The following is a 19801-nucleotide window of genomic DNA, read 5'->3' as shown; positions in this document are numbered from 1 at the left end:
CGGTAATTTGGTAAAGGCGAAACAATCATTCTAGAAAGCTCAGAACAGTAGCAGTAGGGGAAAAAGCATTCAGGAATACCTTTTTCTGCTTTGTCTTGCTTCAAGTTTAACAGTCAGCAGGAATACCTTTCTGTGCATGACAACAAAAATGTCACTGATAGGGAGAGGATTGATCAATTCAATCCCAGCCTCATAGACTGTTCCACACAAAATCCAATTCATGAACATGATTTTCCACCGTGCCATACTGACGCAAACTGTTCCACGAAGAAGACGTGTGATGACCAGCCACTGTTAAGTGCCATTCTCCAAGGGGCATAAACTTGCTCTCATCAGTAGAGGCACCAACCAAAGCAAAAGCAATGGCACCTCACCTCCGATGGCTCTTCCTCCAGTTCTTGCTACTGCTGCTGGAGTTTTCATCTGCTGCTCAAGCACAGGGGAACATCACCCTGGGCTCCTCCTTGACGCCCCAGGGGCCAAACAGCTCATGGCTCTCGCCCTCCGGCGACTTCGCGTTCGGTTTCCGGCCAGTGGAAGGTAACACCTCCTCGTACCTCCTTGCCGTCTGGTTCGACAAGATCTCTGAGAAGACAGTCGCTTGGTACGCCAAAAGCAGCTCCGACGGTCAAGAGTCTCCGGTTCAAGTACCATCCAGTTCTGTGCTGCAGCTCAGAGATGATGGGTTGCTCTCGCTTCGCAACCCGTCTGGTGATGAAGTCTGGAGTCCCCAGGCTCCCAGTGCGGCCTATGCCAGAATGCTCGACACAGGCAACTTCAGGCTTGTCGGTGCAGATGGCAAAGCAAAGTGGGAGACCTTTGATGTCCCTGCTGATACCATCCTGCCAACACAAGTGCTTCCTGTGGGTCAGCAGGACAAGGTACTTAGAAGCCGTCTCATCCCCACAGACTACGCCAATGGCAGGTTTCTCTTAGTTGTGCAACCAGATGGTAATCTTGTGTTTTATCCAATAGCTGAGCATTCTACATTTCAGTACGATCCATACTGGGCATCTAACACAGTTGGGAACGGCTCGCGGTTGGTGTTCAATGAAACCGGCAGGGTATACTTCACCGTGAAAAATGGGACACAGATCAATATCACTTCTGCAGGTGTGAACTCAATGGGTGACTTCTTCAATCGTGCCACGCTTGATCCAGACGGTGTATTTCGGCAATATCTGTACCCAAAGAGCAGTATGGTCAGAAATGTCTGGAGCTCACGATGGACGGCAGTGAGCTCAATTCCCCAGGACATCTGCCAGGCAATATCGGTAAAGGCAGGCAGTGGTGCATGTGGCTTCAACAGCTACTGCACCTTTGATGGCACCAAGAATCAGACAAGCTGCCTATGCCCACAACGTTACAAATTCTTCGACAACGAGAGGCCTGACTTTGTGCCACAGAGCTGTGACCTTGATGAGGAAGCAGCAATGGCAGAGTTTGAGATGACTCTGATCAATAGTGTTGATTGGCCTCAATCTGACTATGAGCAATACAGCCCCATCGACGAGACTGAGTGCCGGAGGTTGTGTGTGATTGATTGCTTCTGTGCCACAGCCGTCTTTCAGGCAAGCACAAATACCTGCTGGAAGAAAAAGCTCCCTTTATCAAATGGGAATATGGCGGAAAGCGTAGACAGGACAGTTCTTATCAAGGTGCCTAGGAGCAACAATACACAGTCCCAGCCCAGCAGTGGCTCTAGCAAATGGAAAAAGGACAAGAAGTATTGGATTCTTGGGAGTTCATTGTTTTTTGGGAGTTCTGTATTGCTAAACCTTCTACTTATCTCTATTCTGCTCTTTGGCACTTATTGCGGTATCTCCATCACCTCCAAGAAGAAACTCCAGTCGCCACAATCGTCAGGTAGTTCTATATTGCCCCCAAAGATTTTTACTTACAATGAACTGGAGAAGGCAACCAGTGGTTTCCATGAGGTGCTAGGCAGCGGTGCCTCTGGTACCGTGTACAAAGGACAGCTGCAAGATGAGCATCCGACCAGCATTGCAGTCAAGAAAATTGAAAAACTCCAGCAAGAGACTGAAAAGGAATTCATGGTGGAAGTGCAAACCATCGGTCAGACGTTTCATAAGAACTTGGTCAGGCTGCTTGGTTTCTGCAATGAGGGAACTGACAGACTGCTTGTATACGAGTTCATGACCAATGGCTCGCTGAACGAGTTCCTCTTTGGTGATGCTCGGCCGCATTGGAGCCTCCGTGTGCAAGTTGCACTTGGAGTGGCACGAGGGCTGCTCTACTTGCACGAGGAGTGCAGCACACAGATTATCCACTGCAACATAAAACCACAGAACATCCTTCTCGACGACAACTTTATGGCGAAGATTGCAGATTTTGGCCTGGCGAAGCTTCTTCGAGCCAATCAGACACAAACATACACCGGCATCCGGGGTACTCGAGGTTACGTTGCCCCAGAGTGGTTCAAGAACATAGGGATCACTTCCAAAGTTGATGTTTACAGCTTTGGGGTGATCCTGCTGGAGCTTGTATGCTGCAGGAGGAATGTGGAGCTAGAGATCGCCGATGAAGAACGTTCAATACTGACTTACTGGGCAAACGATTGTTACAGATGTGGGAGGATCGACTTGCTGGTGGAAGGTGACGATGAGGCAAACTTCAACATCAAAAAGGCAGAGCGATTCGTGGCTGTCGCCCTTTGGTGCCTCCAGGAGGAGCCGACTATGAGGCCAACCATGCTTAAAGTGACACAAATGCTTGATGGAGCAGTGCAGATCCCCACGCCTCCGGATCCCTCTTCCTTCATCAGTTCACTTCCGTAGTGCCTGCTTGTTAACAAATAAGTGTAGCATGAAGCAAGACTATGCAATACACGGGTAATATGATACTGTTTTCATTTGAAGCTTCAGAATTAATGGTAAATATAGTATTCAGGAACCTATGTTTAGCTGAACAATAGCATCACAGATGCATCTGTATCTTTTCTTTTTTTGCGACACATCTGTATCCTCTTTTCATTATGCATATGTATATCTATTTATTTGCTTATTTATATCTCTGAACCTGTTTTTGTCATACATTCTCTACACTAGAAAAGGGGTAGAGGTGAATACGTAAGACATATGGTTAGTAACTAATAAAAGTTTCCTACTGCTACATTGTCTGGGCCATTGGCGTCAAACAGTCCTTCAATAGCTACCTTGATATGTAAGCAGTGAATCAAGAAATTTCTCTATTATAGTTTGAAGAACATTAGCTACCTTGTATTTCAGGCACTTACATCCAGCTGCAACAAATAGCACCATGATACTTCTGTTTTTTCTTCAGAAAATGCATCGTTATCTGTATTCATATGCCTAAATGTATCTTTGATGAATCCACTTTATTCAAACATTCCCAACAACTGAAGGGAGTGGGATGTAAATAGGCATGGGCTGGTGTCGAACATCCCATAAAATCTTGCTAATAGTAATATGCAACCGCTGAATCAAGAAAAATGTTTTTACTAGCATATTTTGAGTACTTACAGAACAACATTGTATTCTCCAAAAAAAAGACATGAACATTATTACTCTGCACTGTCAAAATTCAGAGGGTAATACTCTCTGAATTATTGGGGATACCTATAGCAATGCAGACAGAAATTAGCTACAGATGTACTCCAATAATCTGCACTGTCAATACGCTCCAAACAAACAAACGCCCAAATATGCTGGTACTAGTGGACAGTATTAGTGGGGAATTAGTGAGAATACTCTGTGTTAGTGGACAGTATTAGTGGGGAATTAGTGGGCAATACTCTGCACTGCCAACATTCAGAGGGTAATATTTTTCTCGAGGGTAATTCAGACAGTAAATGGCTACATTGGCTATAGTAAAACAAGCAAACGCCTTCGTTCCGACTGATTGCCAGCAGCATGGTACTTCCATTCACTCACTGAATTTCACCAAAATTAGGGGGTAAAAAAAATCCCCCAACGCCCAAATCGAGGGGCTCTCCACTCCCCGTCGCCAGTTCTCCACGAGCGGGATTCAGAAGCGGCAGCTGCTTCACCTCTGATTCTCCCACACGCATCCACAGAGCACTCGACAAACGGCGCAAGAAATCGAAATAAGAAAAAAAACAGATGCCAAGAACTGGGAACTCAGGAGCAAAGCGGCAGGGTTGGGGTCCTACGGATGGGGAGAAGAGACGCACCCAGGGCAGGGCCAGGGCAGCCCGGCGACGCGCCGCCGCCGCCGCCTGGTCTCATCCACCGGAAGCGGAGCGGCCGAGAAACAACGGCCATCGGAGATTTTTTTTTTTTTTGAGGTACCATCGGAGATTTTATTACTCGCTGGAGGAAACGGGGAGATTGGATTCTGAGAAGAGTACAAAACAAATCTGAGCCGTTTGATCGGAGATTTCTGTCTGTTTTATCTCAATTATTACAAAAATCAAATCTCAGCCATCTGTATCCGAAATAAAAAATAGTCTACCGAATAAGAAAGAAATCTAAAGTTCCTGATCTTTTAGTACTTACATTTTGGAACTTCATTGGACTCCACAAGAAATAGGCAATGTGACACAGTCCAGTGGGTGAACACTAAGAGCATCTCCAGCCGTTGGCCCCCAGAAGGTGCTAAAAATCGCCGCCTAAGGGCGTACCGGCACTAACTGCATGCTGGGGACGTGATGCTCCCCAGTCACCGCGCCCACGTTTCTTTTTGAAAAACAAATTAAATCCGGCACAAACAAGGCGCAAATTCAACCAAACTTCGGCGAGTTCATAACATATTTAAAATATTTTACAAAAGAAGAAAAAAAGCAATACTAGACCCGCCGTCGCCCTCGCCGTTCCTCGCCGCCCGCCGCCCTTAAATCTCTACATGCCGAGGAGCCTGTAGAACTGCGTGTAGTCGCCGCCGCCGCCGTCGTCGTCGCCTCCTCCGCGGCCGCCGTCCCTGCTGCTCCCCTGCCCAGGGTCGCCGACACGCGACGGGTGGGACGGTCCGGGGGCGTCCTCGTCCTCGTCGCTGTCGAGGATCACCACGCCGTTCTCGTCCTCGTGCCCACGCTGGCGGGCGGCTATCTCCTCCAGGGCTCGGCGCTGCCGGACCATCTCGTCGCGGAGGTAGTCGTCCCGCGCCACCTTAGGGCGTCCTCGTCGGAGAAGCCGTGCCGGACTATGGCCTCGTACTCCGCGGGGAGGCCGGGCTCCACCTTCGGCCTGACGAGCCGGGTAGAGGTGGGGGAGGACTCAGCGATGCGGACGCCGGAGTTGCGGGTGCGCTGGCTGACCGGCGTGTCCTGGGGTTCCGGCTTGACGTGGAGGAGGGAGGGAGAGCCGGACGAGCGGCCGGACGAGGAGGAGGACGCCCCCGGGTCCATGTGTCTCGGTGTCCACGAGCTCCCACGCTGGCAGGAGAAGGAGGGGGGAGCGGGGTACTCCAGCCTAGGCGTGTTGCCGCCCTCGTTGTACTCGAGGACAACCTCCAGCGTGCGGCTGGGCACGCCCCACCAGCGGTGGCGGCCGTCGGAGTTGAGCCTTCCAGAGGGGACGACGCCGTTGGTGGCCTCGAGCTGCTCGACGTGGCAGCGACGGAAGTACTGCTCCCACAGCGGGCTGTCGGGAATGTACCTCGGCCCTTCCCTCGCCGCCTGCGGCAGAGAGGACCAGATACGGGCAATCTCCGCACGACGCGCCGCCCCGATGGGCGGCGGTGGCACCGGGACCCCGCCGGCGCTGATCCTCCACGCCTCGGGCACCCGCATGTCCGGCGGGAACAGGTACTCGGCCTCATAAAGAAGCCGAGCTTCGTCCTCGTGAAGGTGGCGGCGCCCGAAGCCGTTCACCGCCGCGCCGTCACCTGGAAAGCGCTCGGCCATTGGGTGAACTGGAAACGGCGAGAAGAGAGGGAGGAACGGGGGCGTCGGCTTATATAGGCGGCGCTCGCGTGGCCGCCGGGTGTACGCGTTGCCGCTGTGTGTACGCGTGGCGGGCGAGGGATGCGCGGCGTCCCGTCTTCACTGCGCCGCCCGTGATGCATCAATGGAGGAGGCTAGCCGGCGCGGCAGCTTTGGCATTGATTCCGCCGCGGGAACCGAGGCGATGAGGACGATGAAGCGACGAGAATAGCCGAGTCGCTGCCAAGGAGAGCCCGCCGTTTTTCGCGCCAAAAACGATTCGGCCGGCGCCCCCAAGCGCCCCTAGCGCGCCGGGTTCGGCCTGGGTCTGCCGGCGCCAATTTCAGCCTGAGCCGATGAAAAAAAGGCCTTTGGGGGCGCGACTGGGCCGGATTTTCGGCACCGGTGGCCGAAAAATCGCCTGGGGATGCTCTAAGCTCAAGAGGTCCGTTTGTAGTTGTGCATCACCAAAGACGAACTGGAAGGATTGTGCCACTGTCGGCAGTCAATTGAGAAATTGCTCTTCTTGTTTTCCTCATATTGTGAACGGACAGTTCTGTAAAATGAAGCACGGTGAAATGGAATTCAGTTTCCTCCAAAATTTCAGGTCTGATAGCTAAACTAGTGAAGGTAATTAATACCATGAAACCGGTGGAGTAGTGAAGATGCTATCTTGGAGGAAGAGATATATATATAGAGAGAGAGAGTTACACATCATATTATAGAGTTTTTTTCCTTTTCATGCAACTAGTTCTCCTCCAATCAACTCTCATTTTGTATGTGTGAGCCCATGAAAAGCTTATGATACCGGTGAGTTTGCCTTGTCAATTCACCATTTTTCACGTGACGAGTTCTGGTGGTTAGATAGTGTAGTCTTGCGCTCACACTAGTAGAAAACAGAGCTTTGGTTCGGGCCTGGCCAGCCCATTAGTTCCGGTTCAGTCACGAACCGGGACCCATGGGGTCATATGTCCCGGTTCGTGAGGCCAGGGGCCGGCCGGGCCTCGGGAGGCATTTTGTCCCGGTTCGTGTGGACCCATTTTTCCCGGTTCTAGGCACATACCGGGACCAATGGTCCTCGCTCCTGGCCCACAGCCATTGGTCGAGGTTCGTGCCTAGAACCGGGACAGAAGGGTAGCCTTTAGTCCCGGTTCCAGCCACGAACCGGGACCAATGAGGTGGCTATATATACCCCCTCGCCGGCAAGCAGAGCACTGCTCTGTTTTTTCTGGCCAACGAGGGAAGAGCTTTGTGGTGCTCTAGCTCACCTCCTATGCACATGAGGTGTTCGATGAAATGCCCGAGCCACACTAGTTAAGCTTTCTCCTCTCGAAACTCGACCTCCGAGCTCCATTTTCCCCGAGATTTGTCTAGGTTTAGCGGCCCGTCATGTCCCATCCCCGTCTTCACCGCCGTCGATCGCCCGCGCCGATCTCGTCGCCGGCACCACCGTGGTGAGTCTCTTGTTCTTATCTTCTTTCTGAAAGAAAAAAAATTCTTACTTCGGATAGATACTTATCTAATTTTCTTTCTTTTATTATTCTTTGTTATTATATAGTGCGATGGTTTTGGTATCCGCCCCAGTCGGCCCTCGTCCTGTCTATGATTCGGATGTGGTATTTATTATCTTTTTATAACTATTTGGTTCATTTATTGTTTATGACAATTATGCCGACCAACATGACATAGATTTTATTTATCTAGGAGGTAGTTGAACCGGAAATTCCAACCGACCCTATTATCGAGAGGTTAATTTAGTTGAATAAGAAAACAATTACTTGATGGAAAAAATAAAAAAAATTGAGGAGGAGAAGATGATATTGGAGTTGCATGTTGCGGATGTCGTCGATGATCACAAGATCAAGATGGATGCAATGCGGTTGAAGATTAGAAAGATTAGAAAATATGCCCTTCATACCGAGGCTTGGTATCATTATGCCGTTGGATCAATTGTTACCTTGGTTGTGATTATGATCACATTTGTTGTTCCATTAAAAGGTTTTACATAGTTTCAACGTATGGTTTAACTAGATGCTCTGAAGAGCTATATGTTGTTCAATTTGAACTATGTATGTACTTTGGTTTTAATGTGATGATGAACTTCTATTAATTTGGTCACTTATCTATCCATGTGAATCTGTAATGGTTTTGACACACATAATTATATATAATGCACGCAGATGAACCGGCAATGGGTGTACGGTAACAGACACACCTTAAAAAAAATCAGTAAATGCATGAAAAATAACAAATGAAGTCAGAAAGGGTTGAAAATTGATGATGTGGCTTTGAATGGTGCATTTTGAACACAAAAAGTCTGGAGTTCGAATAAGTTCAAAAAAATGAAATCCCTTTGTAACAGACGAGTTTCCTTATGAAACCGTGATACTTTGAAAGAAATTATCCGTTTTGTACACGAAGTGCATCTAGTTTTGTACACGAAATTTATGCAACTAAAATTATCAAAGTATTTTCTGTTCAAAACATTAAAAGCAAAAAAGAATCTACATAAAATCAATAAAAAAGCAAAAAAAGAAAAGAAAATAAATAAGTAGAAACAAAATAAACTTTAATGAAACTCTAATAGAAAAAAGAATGAACTAGAAAACTTTAATGAAACTCTAATAGCAAAAGGAATCAACTAAAATTATTAAAGTATTTTCTGTTCAAAACATTATAGGCAAAAACAAAATAAAATAAATAAGCAGAAACAAAATAAAATAAATAAGTAGAAACAAAATAAACTTTAATAAATAAGTAGAAACAAAATAAAATAAAATCGCAACAATAAGTATTTTGTTGTAAGTAGAAACAAAATAAAATAAATAAAGCAACAAAGAAAACAAAAAAAGTGCCACCTACTGGGCCACCACGGCCTGAATACGACTAAAAACCCAACCATGGGCCAGGATTCAGGCCCGCAACAGGCCCCGTAGGCCAACAGGCACAAAGTTACAGGTTAGGCCCGAAAGCCTGCGACGCGGGCAGCACAAGGCCTTTGGTCCTGGTTGGTGGCACCAACCGGGACTAAGGGAAGGGGGCATTGGTACCGGTTCGTGGCACCAACCGGGACCAATGCCCCCCTTTAGTCCAGGTTGGTGCCACCAACCGGGACCAAAAGGCTTTCGCTTCCCGCTCTTTGGGCTGCTGAAAAGAGACCTTTGGTCCCGGTTGGTGGCACGAACCGGGACCAAAGGGGGGCATTCGTCCCGGTTTGTGCCACGAACCGGGACCAATGCGCTGTGTATATAAGCAGGACTTGTAAATCTTTTAGTTTCATCGACCATTTGCCCCCTGACGACGCCGAACTCATCGACGCTGCTAGGCTGCCTGTGCTCGCGGTCGCCGCCCCGCGGTCGCCGTCGCCTTCGCCGCCCGCTCCTCGTCGCCGTCGCCCCGCGCCCTTGCCCTACCCCGACGCGCCGCCCCGCGCCCTTGCCCTGCCCCGACGCGCCGCCCCCGGCTCGTGCGCCCCTGCCCCGATGCGCCGCCCCGGCCGCACCCGTGCCCCTGCCCCGACGCCGCCCCATGATGACCCACAAGTATAGGGGATCTATCGTAGTCCTTTCAATAACTAAGAGTGTCGAACCCAACGAGGAGCAAAAGGAAATGACAAGCGGTTTTCGGTAAGGTATTCTTTGCAAGCACTGAAATTATTGGTAACAGATAGTTTTGTGATAAGGTAATTTGTAACAGGTAACAAGTAATGAAAGTAAATAAGGTGCAGCATGATGGCCCAATCCTTTTTGTAGCAAAGGACAAGCCTGGACAAACTCTTATATAGTGAAAAGTGCTCCCGAGGACATATGGGAATTATCGTCAAGCGTTTTCATCACGCTCATATGATTCGCGCTCGTTACTTTGACAATTTGGTATGTGGGTGGACTGGTGCTTGGATACTGCCCTTTCTTGGACAAGCATCCCACTTATGATTAACCCCTATTGCAAGCATCCGCAACTATAAAAAGAAGTATTAAGGTAAACCTAACCATAGCATGAAACATATGGATCCAAATCAGCCCCTTACGAAGCAACTCATAAACTCGGGTTTAAGCTTCTGTCACTCTAGCAACCCATCATCTACTGATTACTTCCCAATGCCTTCCTCTTGGCCCAAATAATGGTGAAGTGTCATGTAGTCGACGTTCACATAACACCACTAGAGGAGAGACAACATACATCTCATCAAAATATCGAACGAATACCAAATTCACATGACTACTTATAGCAAGACTTCTCCCATGTCCTCAGGAACAAACGTAACTACTCACAAATCATATTCATGTTCATAATCAGAGGGGTATTAATATGCATAAATGATCTGAACATATGATCTTCCACCAAATAAACCAACTAGCATCAACTACAAGGAGTAATCAACACTACTAGCAACCCACAGGTACCAATCTGAGGCTTTGGGACAAAGATTGGATACAAGAGATGAACTAGGGTTTTAGAGGAGATGGTGCTGGTGAAGATGTTGATGGAGATTGACCCCCTCCCGATGAGAGGATCATTGGTGATGACGATGGCGATGATTTCCCCCTCCCGGAGGGAAGTTTCCCCGGCAGAATAGCTCTGCCGGAGCCCTAGATTGGTTTCGCCAAGGTTCCGCCTCGTGGCGGCGGAGTTTCTTCCAGAAAGCTTGCTTATGATTTTTTGCAGGGTAAAAGACTTCATATAGCGGAAGATGAGCACCGGAGGCCTGGCAGGGGGCCCACGAGGCAGGGGGCGCGCCCAGGGGGGTAGGGCGCGCCCCCACCCTCGTGGCCAGGGTGTGGGCCCCCTCTGGTTGATTCTTTCGCCATTATTTTTTATTAATTCCAAAAATAACTTCCGTGAAGTTTCAGGACTTTTGGAGCTGTGCAAAATAGGTCTCTAATATTTGCTCATTTTCCAGCCCAGAATTCCAGCTGCCGGCATTCTCCCTCTTCATGTAAACCTTGTAAAATAAGAGAGAATAGGCATAAGTATTGTGACGTAATGTGTAATAACAGCCCATAATGCAAAAAATATCGATATAAAAGCATGATGCAAAATGGACGTATCAACTCCCCCAAGCTTAGACCTCGCTTGTCCTCAAGCGAAAGCCAATATCAAGAAATATGTCCACATGTTTAGAGATAGAGGTGTCGATAAAATAAAATACGGACATGAGGGCATCATGATGATTCTTATAACAACAACATATATGGATATTGTCATATGGTTTCTTATGCTCAAGTAATAATCTATTCACAATGTCAAGTATGAATCAGAAACTTCATTGAGAACTAACAAACTATGATCTCGGTCATGAAGCAATTGCAATTTATCATAACACCGGAAAGAGTCAATATAAGAGCTTTTCGGCAAGTCCACATACTCAACTATCATTTAGCCTTTCATAATTGCTAACACTCACGCAATATTTAGTCTTAATCGGACACAGAGAAAGATAGGGGCTTATAGTGCTGCCTTTTACCTCAAAGGTAATGTCAACAATAATAATTCATGCTAACTCACATCCAATTGGATATATATATATCAGGATCTTTCAACACAAGGTGCTTGCCAAAGGATAAAATATAAAAAGGAAAGGTGAAGGTCACCATGACTCTTGCATAAGGTATAAGACAAGAATAAAAGATAGGCCCTTCGCAGAGGGAAGCAGAGGTTGTCATGTGCTTTTATGGTTGGATGCACGAAATCTTAATGCAAAAGAACGTCACTTTATATTGCCACTTGTGATATGGACCTTTATTATGCAGTCCGTCGCTTTTATTTCTTCCACATCACAAGATCGTATAAAGCTTATTTTCTCCACACTAATAAATCATACATATTTAGAAAGCAATTTTTATTGCGCGCAACATGACAACTTATTTGAAGGATCTTACTCAATCCATAGGTAGGTATGGTGGACTCTCATGGCAAAACTGGGTTTAAGGATATTTGGAAGCACAAGTACTATCTCTACTTAGTGCAAAGAATTTGGCTAGCATGAGGGGGAAAGGCAAGCTCAACATGTTGGATGATCCATGACAATATACTTTATTTCAGATATAAGAAAACATAACCCATTACGTTGTCTTCCTTGTCCAACATCAACTCTTTAGTATGTCATATTTGAATGAGTGCTCACAATCATAAAAGATGTCTAAGATAGTATATTTATATGTGAAAACCTCTCTTTCTTTATTACTTTCTATTAATTGCAACGATGACCAAAACTATGTTTATCAACTCTCAACATTTTTTATTCATCATACTCTTTATATGAAGTCACTACTCTTCATAAGATCAATATGATCTCTTTTATTTTTTTTATTTTTTCTCTTCCTTTTTATTCCCTCACGATCATAGCAAGATAATCAAGCCCTTGACTCAACACTAATCTTTATTACATCTGACTGACTCTTTGTGTAGCGCCCGACAGATAGGCGCCACATTACACTATGCAGCGCCTGACCAACGTCACGCCCGAACTACTTAAAAATTAGTAAGTCAGTGTGCAATGCTCAGAGCTAGACGCTAGTGTAGCGCCTAGTTTGCTGGTGCTGCACTAGTGGTCATCGCGTTCTTATCGTCGTTTGATTATACTATAGTGGCTGACGGTCGTACGAGTACTAAAACTTGTGGAGAGCAAAGCTGCGGCTGCTGTTTGCTGGAGCCTTTTCACCTGTCCTGTCATCACTTCATCAATCAAAGTGATCACAATTTTATAGTACAAAAAATACACGCACTTGTTATTACCATCGCAGTTACCCAGCGTCACACACCTGACCAGACCGGAGACGGTCGGTTGGGAAACGAGTCCATCAAACCACGATAAGAACGGCGCATCGGGTCGTACACTGCACTAGACACCAGTGCAGTGCCTAGACAGTAGACGCTATATTGTATAATGTATCGCCTAACTCTCAGGCGCTGCACAATAACTTAACAATTTTTAGGCAGCCCAGAGTGAGACGCTGGTTGGCCGTATAGCGCCTACTAGTCAGACGATGTATAGGGTAGTGTGGCGCCTGGTTGTCGGGCGCCACACGAAAGAGTCAGTGAAGCGAAAAAATTCCAGTGACAGTTTACTTTGTAAATTCTTTTCGTCCATAGGTCAAATTTGTCGCTTTTGCCACCCTCGTCTTCTCCCCTGAAGCATGCGTGAGCCTCATTCCTCTCATGCACCACTCCCCCTTCCCTCCCGCGTTGGGCCACTGGTCGGGTGCGCGAACCTGATTCCTCTCAGCTGATGTGCATCGAGTCGCCATGCTGATGGTTGTCGTCCACCCCCTGCGATGGGCCACTGATTTGCTATAACCAGAGCCTTGGCTGCTGGAACCAACCGCACCATCATGCTACGTACATGCGTTGAGCAGCAACTGCCGAGTTGCAACTGCAACCCTCACGTGCTTGAAGCCGACTGCGGCGATGTTGCATCCTCGGTCGCCGCACAGACCGATGTCTGCGACGGCTGCATGTAGTGGGCTGCAATGACAGGAGGTTGGTGTCGCTGGACCGCTGATTTTTCGGACTTGCTGGAACCGACGATCTAAATTGCTGCAACCTAGAGACCACGGCAACTTTTTTGCAGGAACCAACTATTTTTTTATGGAATCAGCTGATATTTTTGCTACAATGGAGATGTAGGGGAACCAACTGTGAGCTGCGGTGTTTTTGGCTGCAACGAATGAGGTCGTGTGATGGAAACAGAGACTCGACATGCCAGGGATTTGTAGGTTTGTGCAGGAACCACCGAGCACCGGCGAGCATTGGCAAGCGACCGACGACGCGATGCTAGAACCAACACATACAGTGTTGCAACCTTTGACAAAAAAAGCTTCAACCTAGATCGAAAAACTTTGAACCGCCAACAGGGAAAGCTTCAACCAACATTGTCAAATAGAAAAAAGTTGCAACCATTACGAAAAAAAGCTTCAAACTTAGATGGAAAAAGCTTCAACATGAAGATGTACAAAGTTTCTACCGGGTACTGCTCAACCAAAACAGTTGCAAATGTTCACAGAATAAGCTTCGATTGTAGTTGAAAAATGCTTCAACCGACAAGGGGGGGGGGGGGGGGGGGGGTGCTTTAACCTATGGAAAAAGCTTCAACCAACATGGAGAAAAGCTTCAACCGGTGTGAGAAAAATCTTCAACCACGGGCGCCGATGATGCAAGGTGGCCCTGAGGGATGTGGTCAGGCGGCACAACGGTGATGCCAGTCTGTGATGCGTGTGCTACGACGACGATAGATATGTGTGCAGCGACAGAGACGTTAGGCGTGCTTCTAAATGGCGGTATTTTGCTACAATGGTCACAATATCATGTGAAACCGACGGGACGGGTGCTGCGACAGCGACCACTGGCGATGAGAGCACCGGCCAGCGGCGACGTGGACGGCCGACGAGCATGCTGACGTCTGGGGGGTCACGGGGCTACTTGGGAAGAACATGCGCCATGGTTTATTTTTACTAGCGAAGCAGTTGGGGAAGAAGGTATTGTGCTGCTCTTATACTGCGAATCGTACGCACTATGCGACCGGCCGAAATTTCAGCCGACGTAGCGGCGCCTATCACTCGCCATAGATTTTTTTAGTTTTCTTTGTCTAATCAGATGCGCCAACACCTAGGTATCCGAAATCCGCGCCGCTGTGTCTGTACCTATTATATATCTATGTGAATCTACTAACGAGGCCCGGCTCTGAGGGGGGCGAGCGGGGCGGCTGCCCCGGCCCCCAAATCTCACCGGGGGGGGGGGGGGGTGGTATCGTGAGCTGGGCCTGGTAGTAGCTGCGAGCAGGCATGGGCCACGCTCCTGGGCGTTTTTACCCCAAGGCCTTAGTGATTTAAGGAATGTTCTTCATGGCTTTCTTGCATGAGTTATTCTTAATTGTTTATCTATAAAATTGATGGCAGATTTGTGTAATTTGAGTGAATTCAAATTGTTTAATTTGGGGGCTATAAATTGTATGGTATTTTTTGTTGGTCACCCGTTGCAAGACACGGACACGTTTTCTAGTAAAAAATATGTTCGAGAGATTTTCTTTTTCAAGGACATCCGAGAGAAATTACAGCACAAGATTTGTTTTATTGATCTTAGGGCACTACTAAGCATTGTTTTTCGAACATCAATCCTTGATAATCTCGTCCAATTTCATTGCAATCGAAGAGAGGAAACCCGTGGTATGAGTATTGTAGAATTCTAAAAATAGTTTCGTTGTAGCCGGGTATACCCAAAGCCAACAAGAGCGGGTTGTTCGCAGAGGAGGGCGAGTCCCTTTTGCTTGCTTTGCTCATACCGTGAACGAAAAGTTACATAAACTAAGGTATTCTGAACAGAAATTCAGTTTCCTCTAAAATCTCACTCATATAGCGAAGCGAGTGAAAGTGAGTGATTTCATGATAGTGGTGGAGTCGTTGAGGTTATATATCAGAGGAAGAGATATATGTAGAGATGCAGGCCACGTTATAGAGCTTTTTATTTTGTCATCCAACCGGTGATGTTTGAATCAACTCTCACTCTATGTGTGTAAGCATTACAAGTTTGTGACACCAGTGAGTTGGCTTGGTAAGTCATCATTTTCATGTGATAAGTTATGATGGTTAATTAGACTATAGTCTTACAATGACCATGGCGACCCATCACACTTTGACATATTTAACATTTTTGAACAATCTATAATCGAGCAACTGGCAAGAGCTCTATCTTTTCATTAAGAAGAAAAAGAATTGGCCACTTAATAAAAACCAGTCAAAAACCGGACGGTCGCGCAAATGCTAGTGCGTGAGCGGGGTCTCCTCGCGTGCGCAGCCCGGCGCGGGCTTAGGGCGCAAAGAGTCAGGAGGGCGTGCGATGGCGAGTCGGGGCAGCAGTGTTAGTTGCTATGAATTGAGACCCATCAGACGGCGTCGAATGAACCGCTAGCAGAAGTTTATATGAATTAACACACACGTATGACATGTATCGACTAACTATAACTAAAATTAAGAGTAATTAAGATTATGTAAAATTTTAAGGATAATTCTACCCTTGGACAAATTCCTTTTTTACCTTTGGTCTAATTCTGGACCAATTCGTTCCAGCCGTTAGTCATGTGTTAGGCTTTAGATTGTGGACTGATGGCCCACAAGTATAGGGGATCAATCGTAATCCTTTCGATAACTAAGAGTGTCGAATCCAACGAGGAGCAGAAGGAAATGACAAGTGGTTTTCAACAAGGTATTTTCTGCAAGCACTGAAATAGTCGGTAATAAGTAGTTTGATAGCAAAATAATTTGTAATGAGAAAATAACGGTAACGGTAAATAAAGTGCAGCAAGGTAGCCCAATCCTTTTGTGGCAAAGAACAGGCCAAAACGGTCTCTTATGATAACCAAAGCGTTCTTGAGGGTACACGGGAATTTCATCTAGTCACTTTCATCATGTTGGTTTGATTCGTGTTCGCTACTTTGATAATTTGATATGTTGGTGGACCGGTGCTTATGTGCTATTCTTACTTGAACAAACCTCCTACTTATGATTATTCCCCTCGCAAGCATCTGCAACTACGAGAAAAGTATTAAGATAAAATCTAACCAGATACAACATTAAACTTTTGGATCCAAATCGGCCCCTTACGAAGTAGTGCATAAACTAGGGTTTAAACTTCTGTCACTTTAACAACCCATCATCTAATAACTACTCCATAATGCATTCCTTCAGGCCCAAATATGGTGAAGTGCCATGTAGTCGACGTTCACATGACACCACTAAGGGAATCAAAATATACATATCATCAAAATATCGAACACATATCAAGTTCACATGATTACTTGCAACATGACTTCTCCCGTGACCTCAAGAATAAAAGTAACTACTCACAAATGATAATCATGCTCAAGATCAGAGGGGTATTAAATAGCATAATCGATCTAAGCATATTGTATTCCACCAAATAAACCATATAGTAATCAACTACAAGATGTAATCAACACTAGTAGTCACCCACAAGTACCAATTAAGGTTCCAGTACAAAGATTGAACACAAGAGATGAATTAGGGTTTGAGAGGAGATGATGTTGTTGAAGATGTTGATGTAGATGGCCCTCCCAAAGATGAGAGAGTTGATGGTGATGACGATGGCGATGATTTCCGCCTCCGGGAGGGAAGTTCCCCCGGCGGAATCGCTTCGCAGGAGGGTAAAAGTGCTCCTGCCCAAGTTCCATGTCGAGACGGCGGCCCTTCATCCCGAAAGTCTCCTCTTGATTTTTTCTAGGTCAAAATGACCTATATACCAGAAGATGGGCACCGGAGGTGGGCCAAGGAGGGCACAACCCACCAGGGCGTGCCTGGGCTCCCTGTCGTGCCCAGCTGGGTTGTGCCCACTTGGTGGGCCTCATCTGATAGTTATTTCGTCCAATATTTTTCATATATTGCAAAACAATTCTCTGTAGATTTTCAGCTTATTTCGAGATGTGCAGAATAGGTAACTCTAACGTAGCTTTTTCAGGTCCAAAATTCCAGCTGCCGGTATTCTCCCTGTAAACCTTGCATATTATCAGAGAAAAGACATTAGAATTACTTCATAAATCATTATTATGCATAAAAACATTATAAATAACAGTAGGAAAACATGATGCAAAATGGACGTATCAAGGATATAAGTCTGGCAGGAGAACTTAGGTTGTCAATTTAACTAGTGAAACATATACAATGCGCCACAAAGAAAATAAGAAACTTCATTTGACGATGGATAAAAAATACTTATGACAAACAACACATTTTCACTAATTAATTCAAAGACCTAAAACCGGTGCACGTATCATATCCCTATCCGAAGGGAGTAAGTTCTTACCGCGATAACATTAACTTTGCATACAAAGGAAATTAAGGGCATGTCCAATGCAGACCCTCAAATCGCCCCTATATGTCCTTTGCGGGAGGCCGGTCCCTTTTTGCCATGCAATCCTAACACCTAAGCGTCTGAAAAGCGTTCAGGACGTCCAAACTCTCCTAAATTAGAGAAGCAATTTTTTGGGGAGAAGGGGAGTTGGTAGTTTGTGAGATTTCGGACATTCGTCTAGCCAACAAAAAGCCACCACGTCAGACTTCCAGACATCCCCTCTCTATCCTCAACAACGACATGCACATATATAGAAGGACATTCATGGGACATTGTTAGATGGCTGGTTCTTGCATAGTGTCCACATACTGGTCTCCACCGATCCGCGGACAAATAGTGTGTCTGTTTTAGAGATCAGCGTTGGAGATGCCCTAACATGGTAAACTAGACACAAATATAGGTTCATGCAAATACAAAATGCATGACACCGTGACATGATCATAACCCAGCAAATATTCATGTCAGAGTCGAGGAGATCGTCATCTCGTCAATGTCGCTTCCTGCGAGGCGACCAGGTTGACAATGACAATTGCATGGGAAATGCTTGACGAGATTTGGGAGAGTGAGTGCGGCCATAGCAATCTCAGGGCCAGTTCTTTTGAGCTCTGCTGTGGAAATAAGCTCCTATGAAAATAAGCTCTGGATAAGCTCATGTGGAAATAAGCTCCGGATAATGAGCTAGCCAGTTCTTTTCGGTGCCTGTTTTTTCAGCTTATCTGTGGTATGGCTAGTGAAAAGTTTGTAATGCCCTTGGACTATATTTTTCAATATCAAGGAAAAGCTGAGAATTTGTTCATATACATTGAAACAACCTCACTGCCAATTCAAAAGATACTACCACAATACTGTATGTATAGCTTCAGCCCCGTTATTCAGAAATTAGGCACAAGTGTAGGAATGGCTCAAAGTTCAATGGCGTGTATTAGATCATTGGTTCAGACAACCGTAGGCACTTATGGGAGAAATCTTACTGCATCTAATCTGAAGAAAAAGAAAGAAAAAGAATCTGGGTGACAGAAGGCAGAGGACACCGGGCATTGTGAAAGTGCGTTATATCGACTAGAGGGGGGGGGGGTGAATAGGCGATTTTTATAAATTCTTCACTGAGGAATTTGTGGGTGAGGAAATTCCTTAGTGAAGAACTACTTGCAGCGGAATAAGTACTCAAAAGTATGCATAGCAGAACACAAGCATAGTCATCATGATGAAATGAAAACAAGCACAGAGTACAGAAAGCGTAAACACAGGATAACACAGGATGAAGACAAACAGACTGAACAAATTGAACTGAGGAAATTGAGAAAGTCTTTAGTCAAAGTCTTCAAACACAGATATGAACAAGCATACAACACATTAATGAGGAAATGAAAGAGTTGAGGAAATAGAACCAGTAAGCTTGGTGAAGACAATGATTTGGTAGACCAGTTCCAACTGCTGTCTCAGTTGTATGTCTGGTTGAAGCGGCTAGGTATTTAAACCTGAGGACACACAGTCCCGGACACCCAGTCCTGAACACACAGTCCAGGACACCTAGTCCTCACCGTATTCTCCTTGAGCTAAGGTCACACAGACCTCGCCCAATCACTCGTGGTAAGTCTTCAGGTGACTTCCAAACCTTCACAAACTCGGTCACTCGGCGATCCACAATTTCCTCTTGGATGCTCTAGACCATGACGCCTAACCGTCTGGAAGAAGCACAGTCTTCAAAGGTAACAAGCGTCGGATCCACACATGATCAATCTCTTCAGTGATGCTCAATCACTTTGGGTTTGTAGGTATTTGGGTTTTGGGGTTTTCCTCACTTGATGATTTTCGGATGATGGGATGCTCTCAGATGACAAGTGTCAGTTTCTCTCGGAGCAGCCAACCAGCTAGTGGTTGTAGGGGGCGGCTATTTATAGCCTAGGGAGCAGCCCGACATGATAAGACATAAATGCCCTTCAATGATATGACCGTTAGGTGGGTAGATATTTTGGGACAGCTGGCGCGCAGCACAGTAACAGTCAGAAATTTGAGGTTCAAAGTCCTCAGGGCTATCATGTTCCTCACTGTGTAGGCAATCCGCACTGGCGAATTCCT

The 19801-nt window shown here is 46.2% G+C and overlaps 1 protein-coding gene across 1 annotated transcript; it reads left to right on the top strand.

The window, feature by feature from the left end:
* Window positions 1-112: 112 nt before the first annotated feature.
* On the top strand, window positions 113-3028 carry LOC109781549 (G-type lectin S-receptor-like serine/threonine-protein kinase LECRK2). The gene has a single exon (XM_020340139.4). The coding sequence runs from the start codon at window positions 363-365 to the stop codon at window positions 2796-2798; it is 2436 nt and encodes an 811-aa protein (XP_020195728.1). The 5' UTR covers window positions 113-362; the 3' UTR covers window positions 2799-3028.
* The last annotated feature ends 16773 nt before the right edge of the window (window positions 3029-19801 follow it).

Source organism: Aegilops tauschii, chromosome 2, assembly GCF_002575655.3.
Source record: "Aegilops tauschii subsp. strangulata cultivar AL8/78 chromosome 2, Aet v6.0, whole genome shotgun sequence".
Classification (NCBI taxonomy): Eukaryota; Viridiplantae; Streptophyta; class Magnoliopsida; order Poales; family Poaceae; genus Aegilops; species Aegilops tauschii.
Note: the sequence above shows the minus strand (reverse complement) of the source record. Positions and strands in the feature narration are given on the sequence as shown.